Source organism: Simochromis diagramma, unplaced genomic scaffold (genome assembly GCF_900408965.1).
Source record: "Simochromis diagramma unplaced genomic scaffold, fSimDia1.1 OVJJ01000773.1, whole genome shotgun sequence".
In the NCBI taxonomy this organism is placed as follows: domain Eukaryota; kingdom Metazoa; phylum Chordata; class Actinopteri; order Cichliformes; family Cichlidae; genus Simochromis; species Simochromis diagramma.
The window spans coordinates 149,632-171,999 of NW_024386807.1; the positions used below are offsets into that span (position 1 = coordinate 149,632).

Genomic DNA, 22,368 nt, shown 5'->3' on the forward strand with positions numbered 1-22,368 from the left:
TTATTTTGTTCGGGAATGACCAAATCTGTTTCCTGTCCGCGCTGGGGCCTCATATCCTCACCTCCTCTTATCCTGCAGGTGGCGCTCTTTCTATCTCTGTTGAAAAAATGACGCTACAGCGGCTGCCGTCATTTCCGGTCACAAGTAAACAAGATGGCGTCAGGCAGCGGGGTGAGTTTCTGAGCGTTTCTTCTTCTTTAGAGTAAAAACATGAAAGTTCGGCGGTGTGAGCACGGCGTGTTTCACTCTCGGGATTTGTCGTAGTCGCGGTTGTTACCGGGTCCGGTTCAAGCCGGTTCTCCGTCTTTAGACAGCTGTTTGCAGCGCACTTAGCTAGCAGCAGCTAGCATGCTAACCGTGACCCTGTTCAGCGTTTCCGGTTTCATTTCAGACGTTTTCTAAACGTTATGCCAGTGCTCGTTAACCCACTCTCTGCTGCTTGGCACTTCGTGTTTGTTCTTGTCCTTCCTGCAGCTCGGAAACAGATTAGCTGATCAGTGTTAGCCTGTTAGCGCAAGCGGTGTGACTTCCGGCCTGTCAAAATAAAAGCTTCACCTCAAAACAAGGAACTCAGCTCAGGCTTGAATTAAAATGTTTTTTATTTCAGATATAAAGACTTGCTGCTTTTCTGACTTTAAGATGATCTGTATTTTAGTGATAAGCCACATGTTTGATTTGTAGAGAGAGGAGGCAGCAGGTGGAGGTGAAAGTTAGACGTCTTTATTTTCAGAATCAGAATCACGTTTATTGGCCGTGTGTATGCACAAACACATTCAAGGAGTTTGGTTCCGGTTGACCCTCAAGCACAGCAATGTAAATCACAACAATATGTAAACGACACACACATGTATATATCTGTCTATGTATGTATGTGTGTATACACCCGTAAATACCCAGTCTAAATCTTATATACATAAAATAGAGGATGACAGAAGTTTAGCAGTTAAAAATAAAAGCTGAAGCTCAGACCGTGTTTTGACCTCTGAATGGGGACTTATCAATAATACCAGAAATGATTAATGATTTCATGTCACTGAATCAACGTTTCTGTGGATTGTGATTTCCACTCTGTGATCAGCTCTGACAGGAAGCGCGGTAACGGCAGCGTCTCTCTTTTCTCTTCCAGTCGAGTAAAAACGACTTCAGGCGGAAATGGGACAAAGACGAGTACGAGAACCTCGCCCAGAAACGTCTGGTGGAGGAGAGGGAGCGCGAGCGGCGAGATGGTAAGAACATCAGCCGCTCAGAGGGAGGAGCTTAGGCTTTCACTTTCTGTATTAACCTGTCACATGTTCGCACCTTCAGGAAAAACTGCGCCGCCGGTCAAGCGGGACCTCCTGCGTCACCGGGACTACAAGGTGGACCTGGAGTCCAAGCTGGGGAAGACCATTGTCATCACCAAGACCACACCGCAGGCCGAGATGGGCGGGTAAGACCAGGTTCACACGCCATCGTCTCTTCAAGTTGTCGTGCAGACTGAGAACAAAACAAAAGCTGAACGAAAGCAACCGCTGACGTGACGTGTGATGTCACAAGTCAGCTGCAGCTGCTTTACAGGTGAAAATATGGCGTGATGAAGGCTCACTCACTGACAAGGAGGTCAGTGTCAGGACAAGCTCCGCCCACACTGTCAGCTGAAGTCAGTAGAGCTCTGTTCTCTCACACAAACTTATCTGATGACCTCGCTCAAAGTTTGGGCTGCTCAGCTGCTGCCGCCATTCTCCTTATATAGGCGGAGCAAGGACATACAGGTGACCTTTTTTCTTCCTTTGGTGTTTCAGGTATTACTGTAACGTGTGCGACTGTGTGGTCAAAGACTCCATCAACTTCCTGGATCACATCAACGGCAAAAAACGTGAGTTCACAGCCAAAAACACCTGATCAGAGAGGAGGCTTTTATTTTGAAAATCATGTCACACACATCATTGCTGATGTTCTTCAGTGTGAACAGCAGGTGGTGTGTGTGTGTGTGAGCAGATCAGAGGAACCTGGGCATGTCGATGCGGGTGGAGCGCTCGTCTCTTGATCAGGTGAAGAAGAGATTCGAGGTGAACAAGAAGAAGTTGGAGGAGAAGCAGAAGGAGTACGACTTCGAGGAGCGCATGAAGGAGCTGCGGGAGGAGGTGAGGAGGAGTTTTATGGATCTCGTGAGGCTTTCGGGACGAGCGCGTTCCTCACGGGTGTCTGTGCTGCGTGTCTTTAGGAGGAGAAGGCGAAGGCGTACAAGAAGGAGAAGCAGAAGGAGCGGAAGCGACGGGCGGAGGAGGACGTGGACTTCGAGGAGGACGAAGAGATGGCGGCAGTGATGGGCTTCTCTGGCTTCGGCTCGTCCAAGAAGAGCCACTGAAGCTCCGCCTCTCTCAGGCAGGAAGCAGGTTTCTACCCCGCCCTCTCTACATCAGGCGGAGGTTCGGACTTAGGCGGAGTAGCATCGGCGCTCGTCTTGGACTCTTACTTTGTTATTCACAGCCAGACTTTTATTTTGTTAGTCCATTCAGATGTAATCAGCTGCTTCCTGCCGCTTACTGGATGCTGATTAAGTGTTTCTTGAATCCTGCAAGCAGTAAATACAACAGGTCAGAGGTCGGACAGGAAGTAGCTGTCAGCTCCTCGGGTTTGTGTTTGGGCTTCTTCACATAAAGTTTTGATTCAAACACACAAAACGTAAACTTTATTTAAAGCACAGCTCAGACAGTCTGTATCAGCCCCTAGGCATGCTGGGAAATTCAAATTGTAATAAACAGTTTTTGTTTTTTTAAATTTCTGATTGTTGTTTGTGTCAGTGAACGCACCACAGAACCCAGGCTGTTTGTTCCAGACATCAGCGTGACGCTTGCCTTTCAAGAGTGACACTCATTCAAGGTCAGAGGTCATCTTGCAGGACCTCTCCTCTCTTCAGGAACTCTCTCTGCAGGAGATACAGGAGAGGTGGAGGAAGATCTCAGCCTGGGCATCTATTGTCTTATGTAGTCTGGAAGATGAGTGGATGGTGGGGTGGGTGCAGTTTTCTCTGTGGTGGGGTTGGGTGGACTGTCCCGGGCTCTGTGGGGCCAGGAGGCGCTGCTGCGCTGGGCCCCGGTCTGGATGGGCCTGGGCCCCCTTTCCCTGGCGGGTCGCGGAGTATGGGGGTGCCTACTGGGGTCAGCGGGGGAGCTGGCCCCAGGGTGGGGTCACTTGCCCCTCCCTTCCTTCCCTCCCCATCTCCAGCTGCCTCCCTCTTCCCGCTCCACCACAACCACCCACACATGCAGGGCCTTGGAGTAGGGGTGTGTCACCAGGGTGCAGAGGAGCCCCCCCCCCCCCTGTCCCCTTCTGGCTGCCTCTGCCTCAATTTTATCCCACAACTTAGACATTCACATTACTCACACTCTCATTACACATACATATAGGATCTTGGGGGTGGGCACGCTACACGGACTCCAAAAGACCATCAGGGTGTACACCTCACCCCTGGCGTTGTTGCCCACCTCTCAATGTTAAATACACGTAGACATTGAGGGCTAGCAGGAGGGACCATGCGCTTACCTGCTGCTCTCTGGCAGGTAGCTCCATGCCCTCCTGGGTTTTAAATGCACCTTAGAACACACATGCATCAACACTACAATGAGCGGGTGGAGGGAGGTTTGGAGTCTTCTCTCACCCCCATTCTCTGCGGCCTGCTGGAGCGGGGGGGCTAGGAGGAGGAGTTGGCCATCCGACTGCGGTCTGGAGTGTGGGGCCTCCCTGCTGCTGCGGAGTCGGGGCGGTCTGCCTCCCCCCACCACAGGGAAAAGGGTAACACCACCTGGGTCTGGGTGCAGTTCCCCCCTCCAGGGGCAAGGGTACCTAGACCCGGTTTGTAGAGTACGCTTGGGGAGTGTGATCGTGTGTACAGCGTCTCTTCATGTCTGTCTCCACGTTGGTTGAGTGTGGAGTAAGTGCATATGAGAGCATGAGGGTGGGAATGGATGTTTGTGTCTGTGTGTGCCTGTATGTCTGTGTCTATATGTCAGGTTGGGTATCAGACGCCACCTCTCTGGGGACATCTCAGGCCCTCCAAGGTTTGAAGGCCTATCTCCCCCTACCACCACTTCCCCTGCCAGTGGCGGACTCCCTCAGACATCGGTGCGTTGGTGGTTCTTTGTGTCCGGGGATGGGCGTCCAGGTACACACCGGCTCACTCCTTGGCGGCCGCTTATCGGGGCCTGGAGCCTGGGGCTCGCTCGGGCCACTTCGGAGGTGGGGTGCCCCCGGCCTCTCGGCCTGGGGCTCGGTCACTCAGGCATGGCTGGCTGCCGGCGGAGCTCACGGGCGCGTCACTGCAACTCCCCCTGGCTTCTGCTCCGCGGCTGCTGAGTGAGCCCTCATCTGGGACTCTCCTCAGCTCTTACTGGGACAGTGGCGCGGCTGCCCCTCTGTGGGTCTTCCTTGGTCTCTTGTGTTCTGGGGGCCTCTGGATGTCTGGAGTTTTGATCTCCTCCATACCTGCTTCATGCCCTGGAGGACGGGGCTGTGGCCCCCCCACACCCTCTAGCAGATCATTACATGAAGGAACCTTTTAAAAACAAGCGCGTCCATGCTCACAGGTGTACACACGGGTGATCACACCCACAAACTACACCCTTTTTGGCTCCTACCTCAAAGCACACTGTGTGCTGTTGATCTTATGTGCTGCACAATAATGTTTAATATTTAGTATTTACTGTCATATTCCCATATATCATTGTGATGTTGTTTATTCTATTACTCTCTTTTTCTTCTGCTTGTTTTCTTTTTTCTTTCTCAACAGGTGATCGATATTTGTATTTTTTGTCTGCTTATTTAGTTGGTTTTTGTTTTTTGCCCTTCTCCCCCGTCCCTCTTCTCCGCTGTTTTTCCCCCTCTTTCTTTTCCTCAGTCAAGTCTGTCCCGTATCTAGCAAGTGAAAATAAAAAATAAAATAAACAATAAAAGGTGAATCAAATAGACCAATAAGGCAAAGCTGGGATGGTCAATTTGGTAAAGTAAATCCGTTGGGCATCTTTCTTTGTCTTTAGACAATAATTCTGATGCAAAAGAGCCAAACGGGACAGGCAACAACAAAAACGTAATTACTCAGTAATAATCCGATCGCCCTGAGTCACTCACACAGGCCCGATCAGCCAGCAGCTGTTACTGTTTCTCCTCCTCTGAGTTCTGCTGTCCATACACTGATCGCTTATTGTGATTGGTCTAATGCTGCTGGCTCCGCCCCATTCATGTGAACGTGCAGGTTAAACTCTGTGAGCTGAGCTCACCTCGCCTTCATCAGAAACGACGACTCCTCGTACAGGAAGTGCTGCAACCATCCCAACATCCAATCACAGGACAGAGGTTATCCTTTCACCTCTGTGTGTGTGTGTGTGTGTGTGTGTGTGTGTGTGTCAGCAATCAGCCAATACCATTAATAGAAAAATCACTTGTTTAAAACAGTCGACCTCGATCAGAGTCAGCAGACATGAAGATCGTTCAGAGAAAACCAGCTGCATCCCTGCTGCTCGCTCAGGTGTGCAAACGTTTTTCACACCTGTGGGATCGGTCAGTCTGACCCAACAGGTACAGTTACAGGGCTGACACACTAGAGGGCGCCACGCAGAGCTGTGGGTCCGTCAGCCTCCTGCAGATTTGAGCTCTTCTACAATGTTTGTGGAAGTGTGTGAAGAAGATGCAGCAGGAAGCGAGTTTCTCACTTCATCACAAAGAGAGCGCGACCAGGGTGGCTGTAGGTGGAGCAGGTCACCTACTAATAAGAGGGCTGGTGGTTTGATCCCCACCTGCTCCGCCCGCATGCATCCTTCCTCTCTGATGCCTCCATTGGAGTGTGAATGTTAGAAGCAGCGGTGCGTTTACCAAACAACGCCTGCTGCGGTCCGACGCAGCGACACCAGAGCGACCCTCTCTACTCCCACCAAGCTGAGCAGCTTTTATTTGACTTGTGTTTCTGACGTGAATCCACAAAACAAACAGATTCCAGATTCCCTCGTACGTCTGCCTCTCTCACCTGAGTCTGCAGCAGAGTCAGTGTGAGGTCAGGTGACCCACGGAGACGACTTCAGGTTACTGAGGAAGCCTTCAGCGCCGCGCTGAGGCTCGTGTCAGCAGCTCGGATCGAGAAGTCGCTGCAGAAACGTACATTTTTACTTCCACATCGTCAAAACTGGAATTAGAGATTGAGTCAGCGGGAGCGCTGAAAGATTTCTGCAGCGCCATCAAAACAGGAACGCAGAGGCCGCTGATCACACAGAATACCGGCCCTCAGTGTAAACTGAAACAGCCACGTCTCCTGTCAAACAGCCATGAGGTCAAAGGTTAAGTTAGTGGGACTGAAGGATCCACGCATTGGAGAGAGAAACAGAGGCTCCACTGCGAGTCGGCCGCATGGACTCAGGTGACCTCATGGTGGCCATGTCCACCTCCTGTATACTAACTACGTGTCCACATACTTTTGGTACATTTTTCTTTTTTGTTTTCATCACTCGCTCCGACTGATCGTGACCTCAGTACTGATTATTATTTATTAACCATTAACCTGGTTTAAAATTAAAACCTGAGCTCATTTTCTGGACTGTGGTTTTTCTCAGGTTGCCTGTGTCAGACCTCATGCACCGTTTTCTTTTCTTGGCACCGCGGTTGAAACTGAGTTTGATCAACAGGAAGTAGAACAGGAAGTGTGGTTTGTTTCCTCTCAGCGCTGCTGATTAATGACCAGAACAAAAAGCAGCTGGTTCATGCTCGCTGCAGGCGCCACATTGCACGTACCAACCAAAAACACAACATCTGCAACTAAACATAACATCTGCAACCAAAAACACAACATCTGCAACTAAACATAACATCTGCAACTAAACACAACATCTGCAACTAAACATAACACCTGCAACCAAAAACACAACATCTGCAACTAAACACAACATCTGCAACCAAAAACACAACATCTGCAACTAAACATAACATCTGCAACCAAAAACACAACATCTGCAACCAAAAACACAACATCTGCAACTAAACACAACATCTGCAACCAAAACCACAACATCTGCAACTAAACATAACATCTGCAACCAAAAACACAACATCTGCAGCTAAACATAACATCTGCAACCAAAAACACAACATCTGCAACTAAACACAACATCTGCAACCAAAAACACAACATCTGCAACTAAACATAACATCTGCAACCAAAAACACAACATCTGCAACTAAACACAACATCTGCAACCAAAAACATAACATCTGCAACCAAAAACACAACATCTGCAACTAAACATAACATCTGCAACCAAAAACACAACATCTGCAACTAAACATAACATCTGCAACCAAAAACACAACATCTGCAACTAAACACAACATCTGCAACCAAAAACACAACATCTGCAACTAAACATAACATCTGCAACCAAAAACACAACATCTGCAACTAAACACAACATCTGCAACCAAAAACACAACATCTGCAACTAAACATAACATCTGCAACCAAAAACATAACATCTGCAACCAAAAACATAACATCTGCAACCAAAAACACAACATCTGCAACTAAACACAACATCTGCAACCAAAAACACAACATCTGCAACTAAACATAACATCTGCAACCAAAAACATAACATCTGCAACCAAAAACAACATCTGCAACCAAAAACAACATCTGCAACTAAACACAACATCTGTAACCAAAAACACATCTGCAACTAAACATAACATCTGCAACCAAACACAACATCTGCAACTAAACATAACAGCTGCAACTAAACATAACAGCTGCAACTAAACATAACATCTGCAACCAAAAACAACATCTGCAACTAAACACAACATCTGCAACTAAACACAACATCTGCAACCAAAAACACAACATCTGTAACTAAACAACATCTGCAACCAAACACAACATCTGCAACTAAACACAGCAACATGTGTTTGCAGATGTTGTGTTTTGGTGTTTTTGTTTGTTTGTGACTCATTTGTCATTTTTTAAAAATAAAGTAATTAAACAAACAAATAAACGCTGTTGCTTCCTGAAATGGTCCAATCAGGAGCCAGAAGGCTGTAATGGAGGCGGGGTTTTGTTTTTCACGCTGCAGCGAGCCGTTACCGTCAGCTGCCACCGCCTCGTTTACATGTCTGCTCTCCCATCATGCACCTCTGCCATGGTGCTGCATGCTCCTGAGTCACTGAGCCATGTGACCTCAGGGAAGGAGGAGGTAGCAGACGAGGGGCTTTCCTGAGCTAAACTTAGTGTGAAGAAGTGAAACATGAGCGCATCCATCACTCCATCCTTATCTCCAGTTTGTATGGAGACACATTAGTGCCAAAGCATCCATGAGTTCAATGATCTGAGTTTAAACGACTCAGGTGAGACTTCAAAGTGGGACGACGTGTTTCTGAGTTTATCGTTTCGTTTAAAACTGATGTTTTAAAACATCATCCGTGTCATCGCAGCGGCTCGCCCTCTGTGTTTGCTCTTTCATATAAAATCAAATGTTGGGCCTGTGATAAATAAGCTCTTATAATGAAGAACAACCACAGGTCCAACAACGTGGGACAGGTCCGTGTGTCCCCTCTCCTGCGCTGCAGGTTAGCATCGTCCTGCTCAAACATAAAGGCCACACAGAGCTGCAGGCTTTGACCTGAGCCCTGAGAACGAGCCGGACGCTCCCTGCCCTCTTCAGTCTGACGGCGCGGCGTCCTTGATTGGCTGGGACGGACCACCTCCATTGTGGTGGAGCTGTAACCTGCACGTGTGGACAACACGCCCAGCAGGTTTCAGGGAGTGTTCCTGAGACTCATCTGCTGAAGCTCACGGTCATCGGCCTCGTCCCACAGAGCGTCCTCCAGCTTCTCTGAGAACGCTGATGAACTGTTCACGGTGAGGAACATGATTCATGTTGGTGAAGCTCTGCCTCTCTGAGAACCTCTTTTTATCCTCGATCATGTGACCGAGCTGCTGACAGGTCACATGATCAGCTGGTAAATCTTCCTCCGCCTCTTCAGCACGAGCTTTTCTGAGATGGCTCATTCTCTCACTTTAATCTTTTGTTTTCTGTGTTCGATCACGAATAAAATATGAGCTCTTGTTTTCGTCCCGACTTTTTCAGGTTTGCTCTGAGCGGTGCAGTTCCTCTGACGCCCAGCAGAGGCAGCAGTGAGCCCGTCCCCATAGACCCCCATGTTAAACAGCAGATGTAAACATTTCACAGCCCGATACACAAACTGTTTTGGTAAACAATACTTTTACTTTGAATACTTGGAGTACATTTTTCAGAATGTGCAGAGGTGGCTTGACTGCACAGATGCATGCTGGGTAACGACCCTGGCCTTCGGCACTGATGGAGGCCCTCCGTTGGGCTGACCCGGGGTCGGGGCAGTGCCAGCTGATCCGGGGTTCGTTTGTTCCTCTGTTTGGCATTTCGACAGCGTCGCTGCAGCGAGTGGGTGCAGCTGCAGACGCTGTTCCGCTCTGTGGTCAGACGGGGGGTGGGGGTGATGCTGCCTTCATCCATCCCCCACTTCACTTCCTCTGAGCGAGAGAGAGAGAGAGGAAAGAGAGACGCAGAGAGAGAGACTGAAGGAGTGGAGGAGGAGGAAGCCATTTTGGGCCCGGGTGACATGTCTGCCTGCTCTTTGCTGCCTGCGCTGCCGGACGGACGCTCGCGCAGTTAGACCGGACGACTCGGTTTGGGAAAGTAAAAGCTGAGACGCTCGCAGCTATTTGCTTTTCTGTCTTTCAGAGACGTCTGAGTCTTCACAGGAAGAGGCGGCGAGGCCCGTTAGTCAGACTGCGGGCTGAAGGAGAACAACGGCGCAGAAACTACGAGCCCGATCACTTCCTCAGAGGACGAGGAGCGAGCTCAAAGATCGCCTCTTTCTCTCAGATGTTAGCGTGCTCTGGGTCTGACAGCAGCCGGGCTGACGTCGTGCCTTTGAGCATTGAGCAGGATGAGTTCGGACCGCATGCCGTCCAGGTCGGACATGATGGGGTGGAACCCGCAGCAGCTGGCGGACTACCTGAGAAGGGTGAGGCCTCCGTCCGTACTGTTCGTGCGTCCTCGTGTACGTCCTCGTTTTCAGCTCCTCGGGATCCTCCGAGCGGCGGGGTCAGCTGACTCACGCTCAGACGGCGCCGTGAACCAAACCGAACGTTAGTGACCAGCAGCTCACCTCAGAGGCTCAGGTGAGCTGCTGCACCTGCCCGACACGGAGCTCGATGACACGTGGTGACCGCAGCTTCAGTGTTTGATGCCCTGTGTTTGAAACATTGGCGTAGCGTGCTGATCAACAACACTTCAGTAAAGCTCTGGCTCGCTGTTAGTGCAGTGACCTCACTGATGATGTCATTCAAAATGCAGAGGTGCAGTTCAGACGGTCAGTCAAACAATGGTAATAATGCAAACTTTCATGCGATCAGACGTGCAGCCAGCTTCATATGTCAGCCCGATGCTTCTGGTGCTTTGTGCATCTGTAGTTAAAGGCTGGACTGAGTAACTGTCGTCGGCTCTGCCACAGCGTGATTGCGTACAGCTTTCCTGCTGATCGCAGGGATGTGACATTTTTCTGCAGAAGTTCAAACGCTGTGACGTAACGACTCAGAGAAGCAGCGGGTTTAACGAGGAAGTGTTTGTGATGCGTTTGGATAAAAGTCCCCGAGAACAAGGACAAAGGCAGCCGGGTGTCAGTTACACTTCAGAAGCAGCAGCGTTAGCCGTTAGCTGCTCGCGTCTGAAGGCGGCTGCATGAAGAGGAGTGAGATGTGACAAACTGCCGGGTTTCCCCTTCCTGTGCATCTCTTATAATCTAAACAGTTCGTCTTACTTTAACAGACTTTAACATCTGATCACATCTGATTATTTTTAGGTCACTTAGCAGCAGTTTGATGGTGCAAAGTATCGGAGCAGGCAGGTGGAGCAGATGAAAGCTGTACGTCGGCGCAGAGCCGCAGGAAGTGTCGTTATTTTCCATTTGGGGTTTGATGGGGTTATTTAAGGCCTACGGTGTTTCAGCATGCGTGCTCGGAGGCAAGAATAGCAACATGTGGGAGATAATAACTGTAACTTGTTACAGACGCGGCCAAACATTCAAATCATGGGGTGAACTTCTGTAGAAGAAATCCCTGTGGGCTTATTTTCACTCTGAATGTCTCCTCACTGATCTCTGCACAACAAGCCTGCGGGACGTTCGCTCAGCGGAGACGCTTCAGTCCCGTGCAGATCGTCCACCCCAGCATCCTCCTCTGTCACACGCTGTTCATGTCCTCCTTCGCTACATCCATGAACCTCCTCTGAGCTTCTTCCAAACCACCTCAGCCTCTCTGACTCTGATGCACTCGTCCCTTATCTCCATCTTCCACCTACTCCACCCTATCTGCACTCTGTGCTTCATCAGCATAAAAGACTGGCTCTATCAGCGCGACACAAAGTTTCCGAGCGATTCTTTTATAGCGTCTGATGTCAGAGGCTTTTAATGATTGGTGGATGCAACCCACAGACTCCTTTACCACTCAGGCCGCATCGTGTTCATTTATCAAATCTGTTCAAACGTGGGCTCGTTCTGCACCAAGAAGAAGAATCGTCATGACAACACGAAACGTGGAAAAGAGGCCGATGCCTGTTTGTGTCGAACCTCAGACCAGCTCTGTGAGCTCATCTCACTGATGCCGACGAGTCGCTCGTGCTTGGCTATGTTTTGAGAATCAGCAGGAAATCTGAGGAAGTCTGTGTGGGACAAAATGACGCTAACGCTTCAGTCCCGTCCATAAGCAGTTACAGCTGAAAGTCTGGAGCGAGGCGGTGTCGCCAGCAACTGTGACATCAGAAACCGATTCTTATCTTTGCTTTGCGTCACTGCGTGTGTGTGAAATGCACTATACACAGGTACACACACACACAGGTCTTTATCACCAGCTTCCACATTTATTTATAGTTTTCCCAGGTTATGATATGAACACAGTCTGACAGCTGTCGGTCCCAGCTGATTCCCCCCCCCCCCCCCCCCCCCGCTCCTCTCCCTCTCACTATAAAAAGGGAAGGAAACCATTATCAGTCCAAATCGCCATCAGCTGTTCTCACCGGCATCTCCAGCACCGCCCCGTTGAGCCCACTGCACCACTCCTCCCCTGCAGCCGCGCCCGGGACCACACCTCCGCCACAGTGTGTTAGTTTAGATGTTTCACATTCACAGAATCATCTGCGGAGAACATCACGTCCATACGTGAGGAAGAATCGGTATTTCCTGGAAGACAGAAAAGAATCGAATAAGAAACAGTGATAATAAAACAATAATAATAAATAGATGTGTTCATATTTGAATGATATGTCCCTGTGACGTCCCTGTTGCAGATGAATCTGTCCGGCTGTGACAAAGTCGTGCTGAAGCACTCCATCTCTGGTTCCAGATTTGTGGTGAGTTCAACTCAAGAAAATAAAACTGGAAAAGGAAAGAAGGGTGTAGGGAAGGATGTGACCCTGTTTGTTTTTGCAGAATCTGAGCGACAACGACCTCCAGAAATTCCCTAAACTTCATACTCCGTGAGTACTGCCCTCTGCTGCTGCGCTGTGGTACTGCAGTCGGCCTGGGCCACAGCTTTGATTGAGAGACATTTTACTGGATCAGTACTGTTAACAGAAAGTCTTCACTTGTAACCAAAGCTGGTGTTTGATGTTAGATGTGCTGATTATGTGGTATAGTCTGAAAGCTGAGGGAGACCCAGGCGAGGGTTAACCACACTGTGACGTCGTGTATCCATGTCTCTGCAGGATGATCTCCAAACTCAACAGTGAAATCAACAAGAAGGAGAAGAGGGGAGGCTTCTTTATTAAAAAGTACGCTCATGTTCTGCTTATAACAACAGCCCGTGCTTTAATCGTGGCAATGAAACGACAGTCTGGTAACCACTGGTGTCTCCTATACATCTGTTCAAGCACAAAGTCCAGATAGGGCCAGAATACTGTTGGACTGTGTTCATAGAAGAACCTGTATCTTATTCTGAAAGGCTCGCTCATGGAGCACGCCAGCAGACAGTGAAGGTTGATTCACACAAACCGTTTTCTGAGAAACGCATCACCTCATGTTAATCGCAAAATTCATGTTGCGTTGCTAAGCAATGGCTAGCTGGCTAACGTTAGCTTATTTGCTTGCTAGCTTTATTGCTGGTAAAACACTGTCTGAATTAGCGACTGACCGACCTGTCAAACTACTTTAGCAGCTAAAATGATCGTAACGTTAAATAAGGGTCGATTTTAGCATCACATGTCTGAACAAACAACCACCTGAAACGCCTCCGGGCACTCATTTGTTGTTAATGATTTCAAAGATTTATCAAGACTTTGCTGAGTACATGAAACTGATGCAGACTCTGAGCAGCACGCTGACGTTAGCTCGCTGGTTGCTGTTATAATGTGGTTTGTGTGAAATTGTTTGCTGAATGGTGCGAGCCAACATTTCATGCTAGCTGTCGTCTGTCTTAGAGGCACACGCTGTACTGGGAGCTCTGTCACGGCCAGCTTATTTATACGAATAACAACATACAGACTCATGTTTCTTTATATTAGAGTTTATCTCTAAGTGAAGTCTAAAAGGGAAAGTTGACTTCTGTTGTTGCTTAAAGACTGTTTTTCTGGATGTTTGCTTGATAAAACTTAAGCATCAGAAGAAGGTGCTAAAACTTTTACAGTTGAGTCATAAAAGAGCTTTGTTCGTGTTTCCTGCACACTGTTTTTTGTCTTTGTGGTTATTTTACATCTATTTAAAAACATCACCTGAGCAGCGCTGAGGTTTGACTCAGCTCTGACTTTCTCACACCTTTTTTTCTCACAGGACGTCCAAATATCAAGAACCAGGTAAGAATTTATTAATGTTTAATGTTTCTACACAGAGCCATGGATGGTTTGAATAATCGTCACATGTATTAGTTGTTTCAGAATAAAATCCTTTGTAATGTGGTGGAATTTTCAGTGTAGTTTCCATCAGACTGCGTTCACCTCCGTCACACCAGATCAGAGTTCCTGATATGTGAAACTTAAACATAACGTTGGGTGTGCTGCCATTTTACGGGGACTTTCCAATCGAACAGAAGCAGGAAGTGTTTGTGATGAAGTGTAAATATTTTATTTTGACAAAGCTGGAATAAAAATTCACAGGAAATAGAAACAACAATAGAAACAGGTTAGCATTACCACATAGTTTCGCGATGATGAGTAAGGATCTGTAATAGATATTTACCTAATTGCAGTATTATTACGAAGTCTGAAAGCTCGTCGTGTCGTCAGTGATTTGAGTCTTTGTGATTATTTCTTCGTCACATCTGGAAACACAGATGTTAACCTGCTGCTTTCTCCTCTGCAGAAATCAACTCTGAGCCTCAGGGATGGGGCGAAGACGAGTTTGTGAGTTTATCGATTTATTTACTAAATAAAAACAAAATTCATGATGTCGCAAACACCATAAAATACACATGAGAGCGATGACAGAGGTGACATTAGATAGAACACATAAATAATAATTACACAAAGATGATTCATTATTGTACACATTTACATTTTAAAGGATATACATGTGTTAGACGTCCACCCAACACAAGCTTCTCTCTGCGTTTCCTCGGTCAGGACGATGAATTTGACGATGACTACGAGAGTCCGTACAGTGACGATGACGGCAGCGGGGGAGACTACGAGTCCCCAAACGATGACCAGGACGCGGGTAACGATTACGAGCCGCCTCCTTCTGAACCCGCAGAGGACCACAAGCTGTGCCCCCCCCGGCCCATCGGGGACGGGGATTACATTGGTACCCTCATGAGTTCACACACGCCAGAAAATATTACCATCGAATCATCATTTGGGTCATTTCTGACTCCAGACGCAGTCATCGAGTTTGTTTCAGTGTTTGTAACAGAGATGAAAATAACGACCAACCAAACACGCTTTATAAACGTGTGTGTGTGTGTGTGTGTAGACAACCATGTGTCCCGAAGTCAGCCCCCCGCTGTGTCTCCCCGCCCCCCCGTCTCTACGCCACCATCTCGGATGGTGAGTCAAGCTTATCGTAGTACCGAGTGTCTCCACAGAGGGCGCCACACATACTTGAGAATAGTTTGTTAAGTATTTGCTAAGTGTGTCTGTGTGTGTCTGTGTGTGTGTGTGTGTTATCAAAGCAGCCCATGGACGCTCGCAGAGACCCCTCCCCTCATTGTGGTCCACGACCTCCTGGAAAGCGTGAGTAACTTCCTGCAAACACGCTGATCACATGACATCTTCTCAGGTCATGTGATTCCTCTGGGCTCCTTGTTAAAGCTGCTCTTCATGTGTTTGTGTTCAGTGCCTCCTGAGCCACCGCAGGTCTTTCGTCACATCAAACCAGGCAGAGGTCCAGGATCCAACTCGTCCCCCATCAGAGGTAAATGACCTCACCTGATCTCGGCCCGCTGACTCACCTGTGCAGGCCGACAGGGCTGGAGGAAATCCCTCCCATGGTGGCCTGTCCCACCGAAACATAAAGAAAAACAAACAACACGACTGAACTTTATGTTTGAAATCAAACTGTGAATGACGTTTGTTTTATCATCGTCACAGGACCGAACAACACGCGGGACAGGGTGAGTTTACAAAACACTTTGTACACATGACAAACCAGAAAAACAACACACGGATGAAGAGTTAGACCCGAGCAGCTCCACACGTCGCACGCTAACGTCGCACGCTAACTCTGATCTAATGTTTCACTATGTTCATATTCAAACATTTACTCACATTCATTTTCTGCTTATTGCAGCCGGGCGGACAACCTTGGAGGTGTGTACACACAGTAATTCTTTAATCTTTTAATAGATTGTAAGTAAGCAGATTTATACTTTTAACGTCTTTTACAAAGAATAAACATGCGTAGCTCCTGTCCTATGCTAAGGTAATAAGACAGTAAGTGTATACATCTGTGTACACTGACTACAGCGTCGTGTGAGGATTTCCATCTCGGCGCCTTCCAACAGGAACGTTTGTGTTGAGTTGGGTTAGCTTCATCCTCTGTGGCAGCTCTGCTGTGGGGTGTACCACAGGGATCTATTTTTGGACCACTCCTGTTTTCATTGCATCTCCTGCTACTGGGTGCGATCTTCTGAAAACCCAACATTTCATCTATACGCTGACGACTGGCAGCTTTGTCGTCTCTGTGGGTCTGCTGCCTGATTGTCTCAGTCATGTTAAGTCATGGAGGCTCTAAATGTTTACATTTTAATGAACGTAAAATGAATTTTATCCAGTCCCAGTCGTTCCTCAACTCTCACCCCAACCAATCACAGCAGATGGCCCCGCCCCTCCCTGAGCCTGGTTCTGCTGGAGGTTTCTTCCTGTTAAAAGGGAGTTTTTCCTCCCCACTGTCGCCAAAGTGCTTGTTCATAGGAGGTCATATGATTGTTGGGCTTTTCTCTGTTTGTATTATTGTAGGATCTACTGTGCAATATAAAGCGCCTTGAGGCGACTGTTGTTGTGATTGGGAGCTATATAAATAAAGTTAAATTGAATTCCTCTGGTACCCCAGATGTTGACTCTGCTGCACTGACCCTGAAGAGCTCAGTTACTAATCTTGGGGTAAAAATCGACTCTGCGCTTAGTTTTGATGGCAGTGATGAAATCTTCATTCTATCACCTCAGACGTTTGTGGAGGGTCGAGCCTTTTCTCTCCAGGCTTTTGTAACCTGCCAGGTCTCTCTGTCACGCCCGCAGCTGGTTTTAACTGGTAAAAGAACATTTGGGCATATTACTCTGGTTCTGGCCTCCCTACACTGGCTTAAAATTCAATTTAAAATCCTTTTACTGGGTTTTAAATCCTTAAACGCTCTGCTCCTGTATATTTACCCCCCCTCGTTCACGCCGGTCAGCTGTTGCCGCTACATCACAGCTGAAACTGAAGCTTTGGATCTTCCTCTTCACATCAGGCAGTCTACCTCAGTGCTGGTCTTTATTCGCTGACTTGTTATTTATTGTTATTGTGTTTGTTACTGTCATGTTTGTGCTGTGTAAATAAATGTTGGTGTGTTGGTGCACGCAGGCCACCGCAGGAGGATCCGCCCACCTTTACCAAACCTCCTCTGCCCTCCACCAACATCAACAGGAGCAACTCCCACCTCTCACCCAGCAGGTATCACCTGAAGACAAACGATTCACTTTGATGTTTACAGTTTATTTAATTCAACGTTTATTTGTAGCAAAATATTTTTATTTAACAGCTGAAGGACGATGTTTGAAAAATAGTCACATTTGGTTTGTTTGTTTCAGCAGGACGGAGAGGAGAGCGGTACGACACACACACACACACACACACGTGTAAATATAGTTTATTTATTTACTGTCACCAGGTTTAATATCTCTGATTAAACAAATGAACATTTTAAATCGTGTTTCACTGAGTTAGATGAAGATATCTGTTTGTATTCATGTCCTCGTCTGAGGTTTGTAACATTGGGAAATAAAAGTTAAATTCTTGTGTTTTTCTTTTTTTCCTCAGCAGCTGCCAGACGAAGGTGAGGTTTTTCATTTTTTCCAGATTTACTTCCTAAATAAAAAAAAACATTTAAACTTTGTTACTTGTTTAAAACGTGTGTGTTTAAATCTGTTCTCGCTGTTTTTCCCCTTCAGTGTCAAACAGCAACACTTTCCCCCTTAGCAAGCCTCTCCGGCCCGGACCCCCGGGCCCTCCCACGGGAGACAGGTATGTGAGTGACCGTTAGACCATAAGATTTCTGTTTGTGGTGGTTTACAAAAACACAAACCTTTACAAGTTTAATTTTAAGTGAAAAATAGAGAATATTTCATGGTAAACTTATTTTTATTGTTTTTAACAGGACTGGATCGCTGCCACACAAACTGCAACCTCGTAAGAAGAAAATTTGTTTGACATTTTGTGAAATACACTTTTTCTCAGAGTGTAAATACATCTGTCCTTTCACAATAAAACTCCAGAAATCGATTTGAAACCAGTGAAAAGGTTTAAAATGCCTCTGTGAGCGTGCTCAGTTTGTCCAGCAGACCAGAGATGAAACAGTTTTAATGATTCATACATTAGAATAAACAGATTTATGAATAACAGCACAAATTTATACAAAATGATTTCTTAAAAGTTAAATCAACATGGAAGTGCACTGATGTCCAGCAGGGGGCGACTGCTCTTTTAAATAAAATATTTGACTATGGCTCCATCAGAGTCACAGTTGAAACACACAGTGGGTGAAAAGGTCATGTGAGGTTAGCTGTGGGTTGGTTTGGGCCGTGGTTTGGTTGAGTCCTCAGGACATAGAATAGAATAGAGTAGAATAGCCCTTTATTGTCTTTGCACATAGACATGATAAATGAATGTAAAGTGATGGTAGTGTGATTGTGTGTTTTTGTGGTGTTGCAGCGATGCCGTCGGGCAGACAGTCAGTTCGTCCTCCTCCATCTGCAGCAGGATACACACAGGTAACACTAAAATACACACGCGCTTGTCTTTGTGACACGTGGGCACCGTGGGTCACATAAACATTATGAGGTCCATGCTGATCAGAACCTTTTAAAGAGGAGCAGCATGAGTTACTGACCCACGGTCAGTACTGCACACAGAGGAAGTATTTCACAATAAAAGCTTCATCAAGAAATGACGATTTCTATCAGACAGAGTTTTTAATTTAAAATACAGGAAACGGCACAGATGTTTTTGTTTGTATTTGATTTAATATATGTACTTTTAACGACAACAACAACAATAATAATAACTACAACAATGTTCTGGGTGATGTTCTTCAGTGTGAACAGCAGGTGGTGCTGTTTCCTTTGTCTTTGCTGAAACACACACAGAGCTCGTCATCAGAGGGTTTATTACTGTGCGTGTCTGTGTGCAGGAGCTGGACCCTCACTGGTATGTGGGTAAAGTGACCCGAGGTCAGGCTGAAGGATGTCTGAAACGAGTCCGCAAGGTACCAGGAACAGAGCGTCATAATAAAAGTTTCTGTTATTCAGGCTTCAAACTTGTTTATCAGGACTCAGTGGAGCAGCAGTCACATACCCAGCACGCTAACACTGTGGTCTAAACATTTTAAATCCTGTGTCTCATCTAGGATGGGGCGTACCTGGTGAGGGACAGCACCCGGCAGCAGGCGAACCAGCCCTTCACCCTGATGGTCTACTACCAGGACAAAGTCTACAACATCCAGATCAGGCAGCAGAACCAGCAGTTCGTGCTGGGAACCGGACTCAAAGTCCAGGAGGTAAAATCCTGGATTCTTCAGTCATACAGCCAACATGTCTGTTTACTTCAGGCTTTCTTATTCACGTTCGCAGCAGATTTCAGTGTTCAGGGCACTTTAATCAGCTACAGAGGTTTTCCACATGATGTCATGTGCAGCTCACTCAAGAGCTGTCCGCCATATTGGACCTGACAAGGAGTTTTGATCACGTCCAATCACTACATACGTGAAATCATCACTACTTTTTCTCCCATCACAACAGATACAAGCATCAGATAAACTAGGTGACTGCATCTGTTTCAACTTTTACATGTATAGTTTCCTTTTCTGTCTCATCATCTTCATCAGCCTCCTCCAGGACCACCCTCCTCCTCCTCGCCTGAACTTAGGCTTCTGACATGACAAATCAATCTTGTCTGTTATCACAGTGTAGACATGCGACCCTCCGTCTCTGGACAGCTGACAAGAGACGACTAAACAACATCATAACGTCACAAGCTAACATCACGGCAGCTAACATTACACTAAAGCTTAAACTGTGGCGAAGCTTACATGTGCTAACAGTAGCTAAGAGTAGCTAGCAGCAGCACCTACGGGCAGAGACACACAATGCTCGGACACAAGTCACTACATGTTGTTCTCTGTGTGATTGTGTATGTGACATTATAAGTGCACAGAGACGTGTTAACATGAAAATGTAATAAAGATCAGGGAAATACCTGAAAGTGACCGTATCCAGTGACTCCAGGTCCAGTTGCTGCGTTTCTTGTAAACACTGAGAAGCATCCAGACTTTTGTTGGCCTTCATAACTCGTCCAGTACAATTTGAGGGGTTGTTGATATAAATGCTGTGATGTCAGAGCGATTACCAAGGTTACCTAACAACATCAGTAAAGTTCCACCTTCAGCGTTCACCTGTAATAACTGTGTTTGACCTGTAGGGGGAGGTATAATCTAACTGTGTCTTGTGTGTCCAGTCCTTCCCGTCAGTCAGTGACATCATCAGCCATTATTCCCAGTCTCCTCTGCTGCTCATCGATGCCAAAAACCGGAGCGCCAGCCAGCAGAACCAGTGCATGCTCTCAGACCCGGCAGGATACTACATGGGTGGCCAGAACTGGTCCTGACCGGACTGAACCGGATCAAACTTGGATCGAAGCGGCACGGCTGAATTTTGCAGCAGAGGGAAACGGTTAGATTTACGATGAATGTTCAAACGCCACTAGCGGCTGTGCTAAACGTCTTCCTGTTTCCAGGAAGGCGTGCTGTGTGGCACCAGAGGAAAATGTTGGATTTTTGCACATGTTGCTTCAGTTGTTTGTTTGCCTTTTTGTGTTCCTCAGTTTTTACGGGTTTGTGACAAAAAAATGTCCCTTTGAATCGTAAGAAGAGTTCTTAAAAGTTTTAGCTTGTCTTTGGGATTTCTGTCAACACTCGATGACGCTGGGCCAAATCTACAGCCTTCACTTAAAATACTTTCAAACTAAGCCGACTGTTTCTGTCAGAAGAGTTTCCTGTACGTCCTCACCTCCACGTAACCTGTGCTTCACTGTTCACCTGTCTGTCTCAGCTGTCCTCAATAAAACCATCATGTGATGTCATTCGTGTCTGGATTTCTTTAACAAAGCACAAAAACCTTCATCTTTATATTTTTCAGCCTTCTGTATCACCTGATGATAAAAGACGGAAGCAGCCAATGCTGACGTGCCTTAAACCTGCATTCTTTGTAATGTCCAGCAGGGGGCGACTGTACAAACGTCTGGCCTCTTTTCTTCAGAGCTGCTTTAATTCTTCATGATTCAGACTCAACACGCTGCAGGAAACATTCATCAGAGCTTTGCTCTATTTAGACATGACATCATCATGACATCATCACAGCTGCTGCAGATGTGTGGGCTGCATCCATGATGACACACCAGCCTGAGACGATCTGAGCTCCCTCTGTGCACTGCGTGCTGGTCTGCAGACCCCGGTGCAGAAGAGCAGCTCTGTGTTCGCAGCTCAAACGTGACGTCGTCGCAGGACCTGGACCCGCAGCGCAGCAGAGCGCGGCGCAGGACGGTGCAGCAGAAATGGAGGAAGAGAAAACATACTCAGTCGTCTGTTCATGTAAATCATTATTTTTAAATTAACGACACACACACAGTATCAAAGCTGTGTGAAGAGTGTGTTCAGACGCAGAGGGTACGAAGAGGGGCGGGTCTGACAGGTTATAAGCCAATGAGCACACTGCAGGTAATCATTAGAATGATTTATTGGCCCAAACTGAGCCGACACACACATCATGCCCATATCGTGGTCTAAACCAATCAGAGATAGTCAGGGGCGGGACCTCTCTATTGCCCAAGGTAAGATGTTCAGATATTGGCTGTATCCCAATCCAGGGTCTGCAGCCTTAAAGGCCGCATTTTAATTACGTAACTGCGACAGACGAAGGCTGTCCCAATTCAAAGGCTGCTCGAAATGCAGCCCTCAAATGCGTCCTTCATTTCCCTGAATTTTAAGGACGTGGCGGTGTAGACTTCGTGGCCCAACATATCCCAGAATGCATAGCGCGGCGGTGGGTGTGGATAATTTTGCCGAAAAAAACGGCGGATGAGGGGCGGCCGAAGAGTAAACTTTAAGTACTGAATATGATGTCACTTATTTATGTGCAAATGTTTGATAACGAAGAACATTAAACATTACTGTTGGCCACATGTCGGCAAAGTCATGTGACATTAGTGACGTTTGTGCTAACTTGGTTTTAAAGCCTTTACTTTCAAATATACGCCGTTCAATAGCTGAGCTTAATCAGAGAATGATCAAAGCTCATGTAGAAACAAACAAACAAATGAACAAAAGATGTTCTCCTTCATCTCTGTCAAACAAAGCTGTATGACACGTTTCCAGCTGTTAGTATCATGGTTGCTAGGCAACCTGGGCAGCGCGACGGAGGCTAGACCGCCCATTTCACAAGCCTCGCACTTCCGGCCTTAGCGGTCTTTATGTACGTGGCCCTTGAGGACCGTTGAGGCTGCAGACCCTGAATTGGGACACAGCCTTTGAGATGTTCAGTTTGAAGCCTTTGAGGCATTTTTAATTTAGACTTTCTTTTTATTTCATATGTCTTGAGATATTTTAAGTTTAAATTTCAGCTCAGTGAAACACTTTAA

At 47.0% G+C, this 22,368-nt stretch overlaps 2 protein-coding genes across 8 annotated transcripts; both read left to right on the forward strand.

The window, feature by feature from the left end:
• Positions 1-54: 54 nt before the first annotated feature.
• On the forward strand, positions 55-2,760 carry zmat2 (zinc finger, matrin-type 2). Its single transcript, XM_040027056.1, has 6 exons — positions 55-171; positions 1,127-1,226; positions 1,306-1,429; positions 1,782-1,855; positions 1,978-2,123; positions 2,204-2,760. The coding sequence occupies exons 1-6, from the start codon at positions 154-156 to the stop codon at positions 2,345-2,347; spliced, it is 606 nt and encodes a 201-aa protein (XP_039882990.1). The 5' UTR covers positions 55-153; the 3' UTR covers positions 2,348-2,760.
• Positions 2,761-7,948: 5,188 nt separating this feature from the next.
• On the forward strand, positions 7,949-20,814 carry lcp2a (lymphocyte cytosolic protein 2a). 7 transcript variants are annotated; one of them, XM_040027062.1, is made up of 21 exons: positions 7,949-10,023; positions 12,342-12,404; positions 12,484-12,530; positions 12,759-12,824; positions 13,819-13,841; positions 14,347-14,387; positions 14,607-14,700; positions 14,956-15,029; positions 15,155-15,215; positions 15,319-15,396; positions 15,573-15,595; positions 15,772-15,791; positions 17,044-17,133; positions 17,271-17,289; positions 17,500-17,515; positions 17,631-17,703; positions 17,837-17,868; positions 18,391-18,449; positions 18,869-18,943; positions 19,085-19,234; positions 20,191-20,814. In XM_040027062.1, exons 1-21 carry the CDS (start codon positions 9,946-9,948, stop codon positions 20,338-20,340), a joined length of 1,332 nt encoding a protein of 443 aa, XP_039882996.1. In that variant the 5' UTR covers positions 7,949-9,945; the 3' UTR covers positions 20,341-20,814. The 7 variants fall into 7 exon arrangements, with proteins under 7 accessions (XP_039882996.1, XP_039882997.1, XP_039882993.1 ...); XM_040027063.1 differs by having other exon boundaries at positions 15,158-15,215; XM_040027059.1 differs by having other exon boundaries at positions 7,950-10,023; positions 14,607-14,787; positions 17,274-17,289.
• Positions 20,815-22,368: the final 1,554 nt, after the last annotated feature.

Coding starts and splice junctions, on each gene's coding strand:
- zmat2 (XM_040027056.1), top strand. Junction 1,856..1,977: donor TCACATCAACGGCAAAAAAC/GTGAGTTCACAG, acceptor GTGTGTGAGCAG/ATCAGAGGAACCTGGGCATG. Junction 2,124..2,203: donor TGAAGGAGCTGCGGGAGGAG/GTGAGGAGGAGT, acceptor GCGTGTCTTTAG/GAGGAGAAGGCGAAGGCGTA.
- lcp2a (XM_040027057.1), top strand. CDS start 9,946: ATGAGTTCGGACCGCATGCCGTCCAGGTCGGACATGATGGGGTGGAAC. Junction 15,216..15,318: donor TCCACGACCTCCTGGAAAGC/GTGAGTAACTTC, acceptor GTTTGTGTTCAG/TGCCTCCTGAGCCACCGCAG. Junction 17,704..17,836: donor GGCCCTCCCACGGGAGACAG/GTATGTGAGTGA, acceptor TGTTTTTAACAG/GACTGGATCGCTGCCACACA.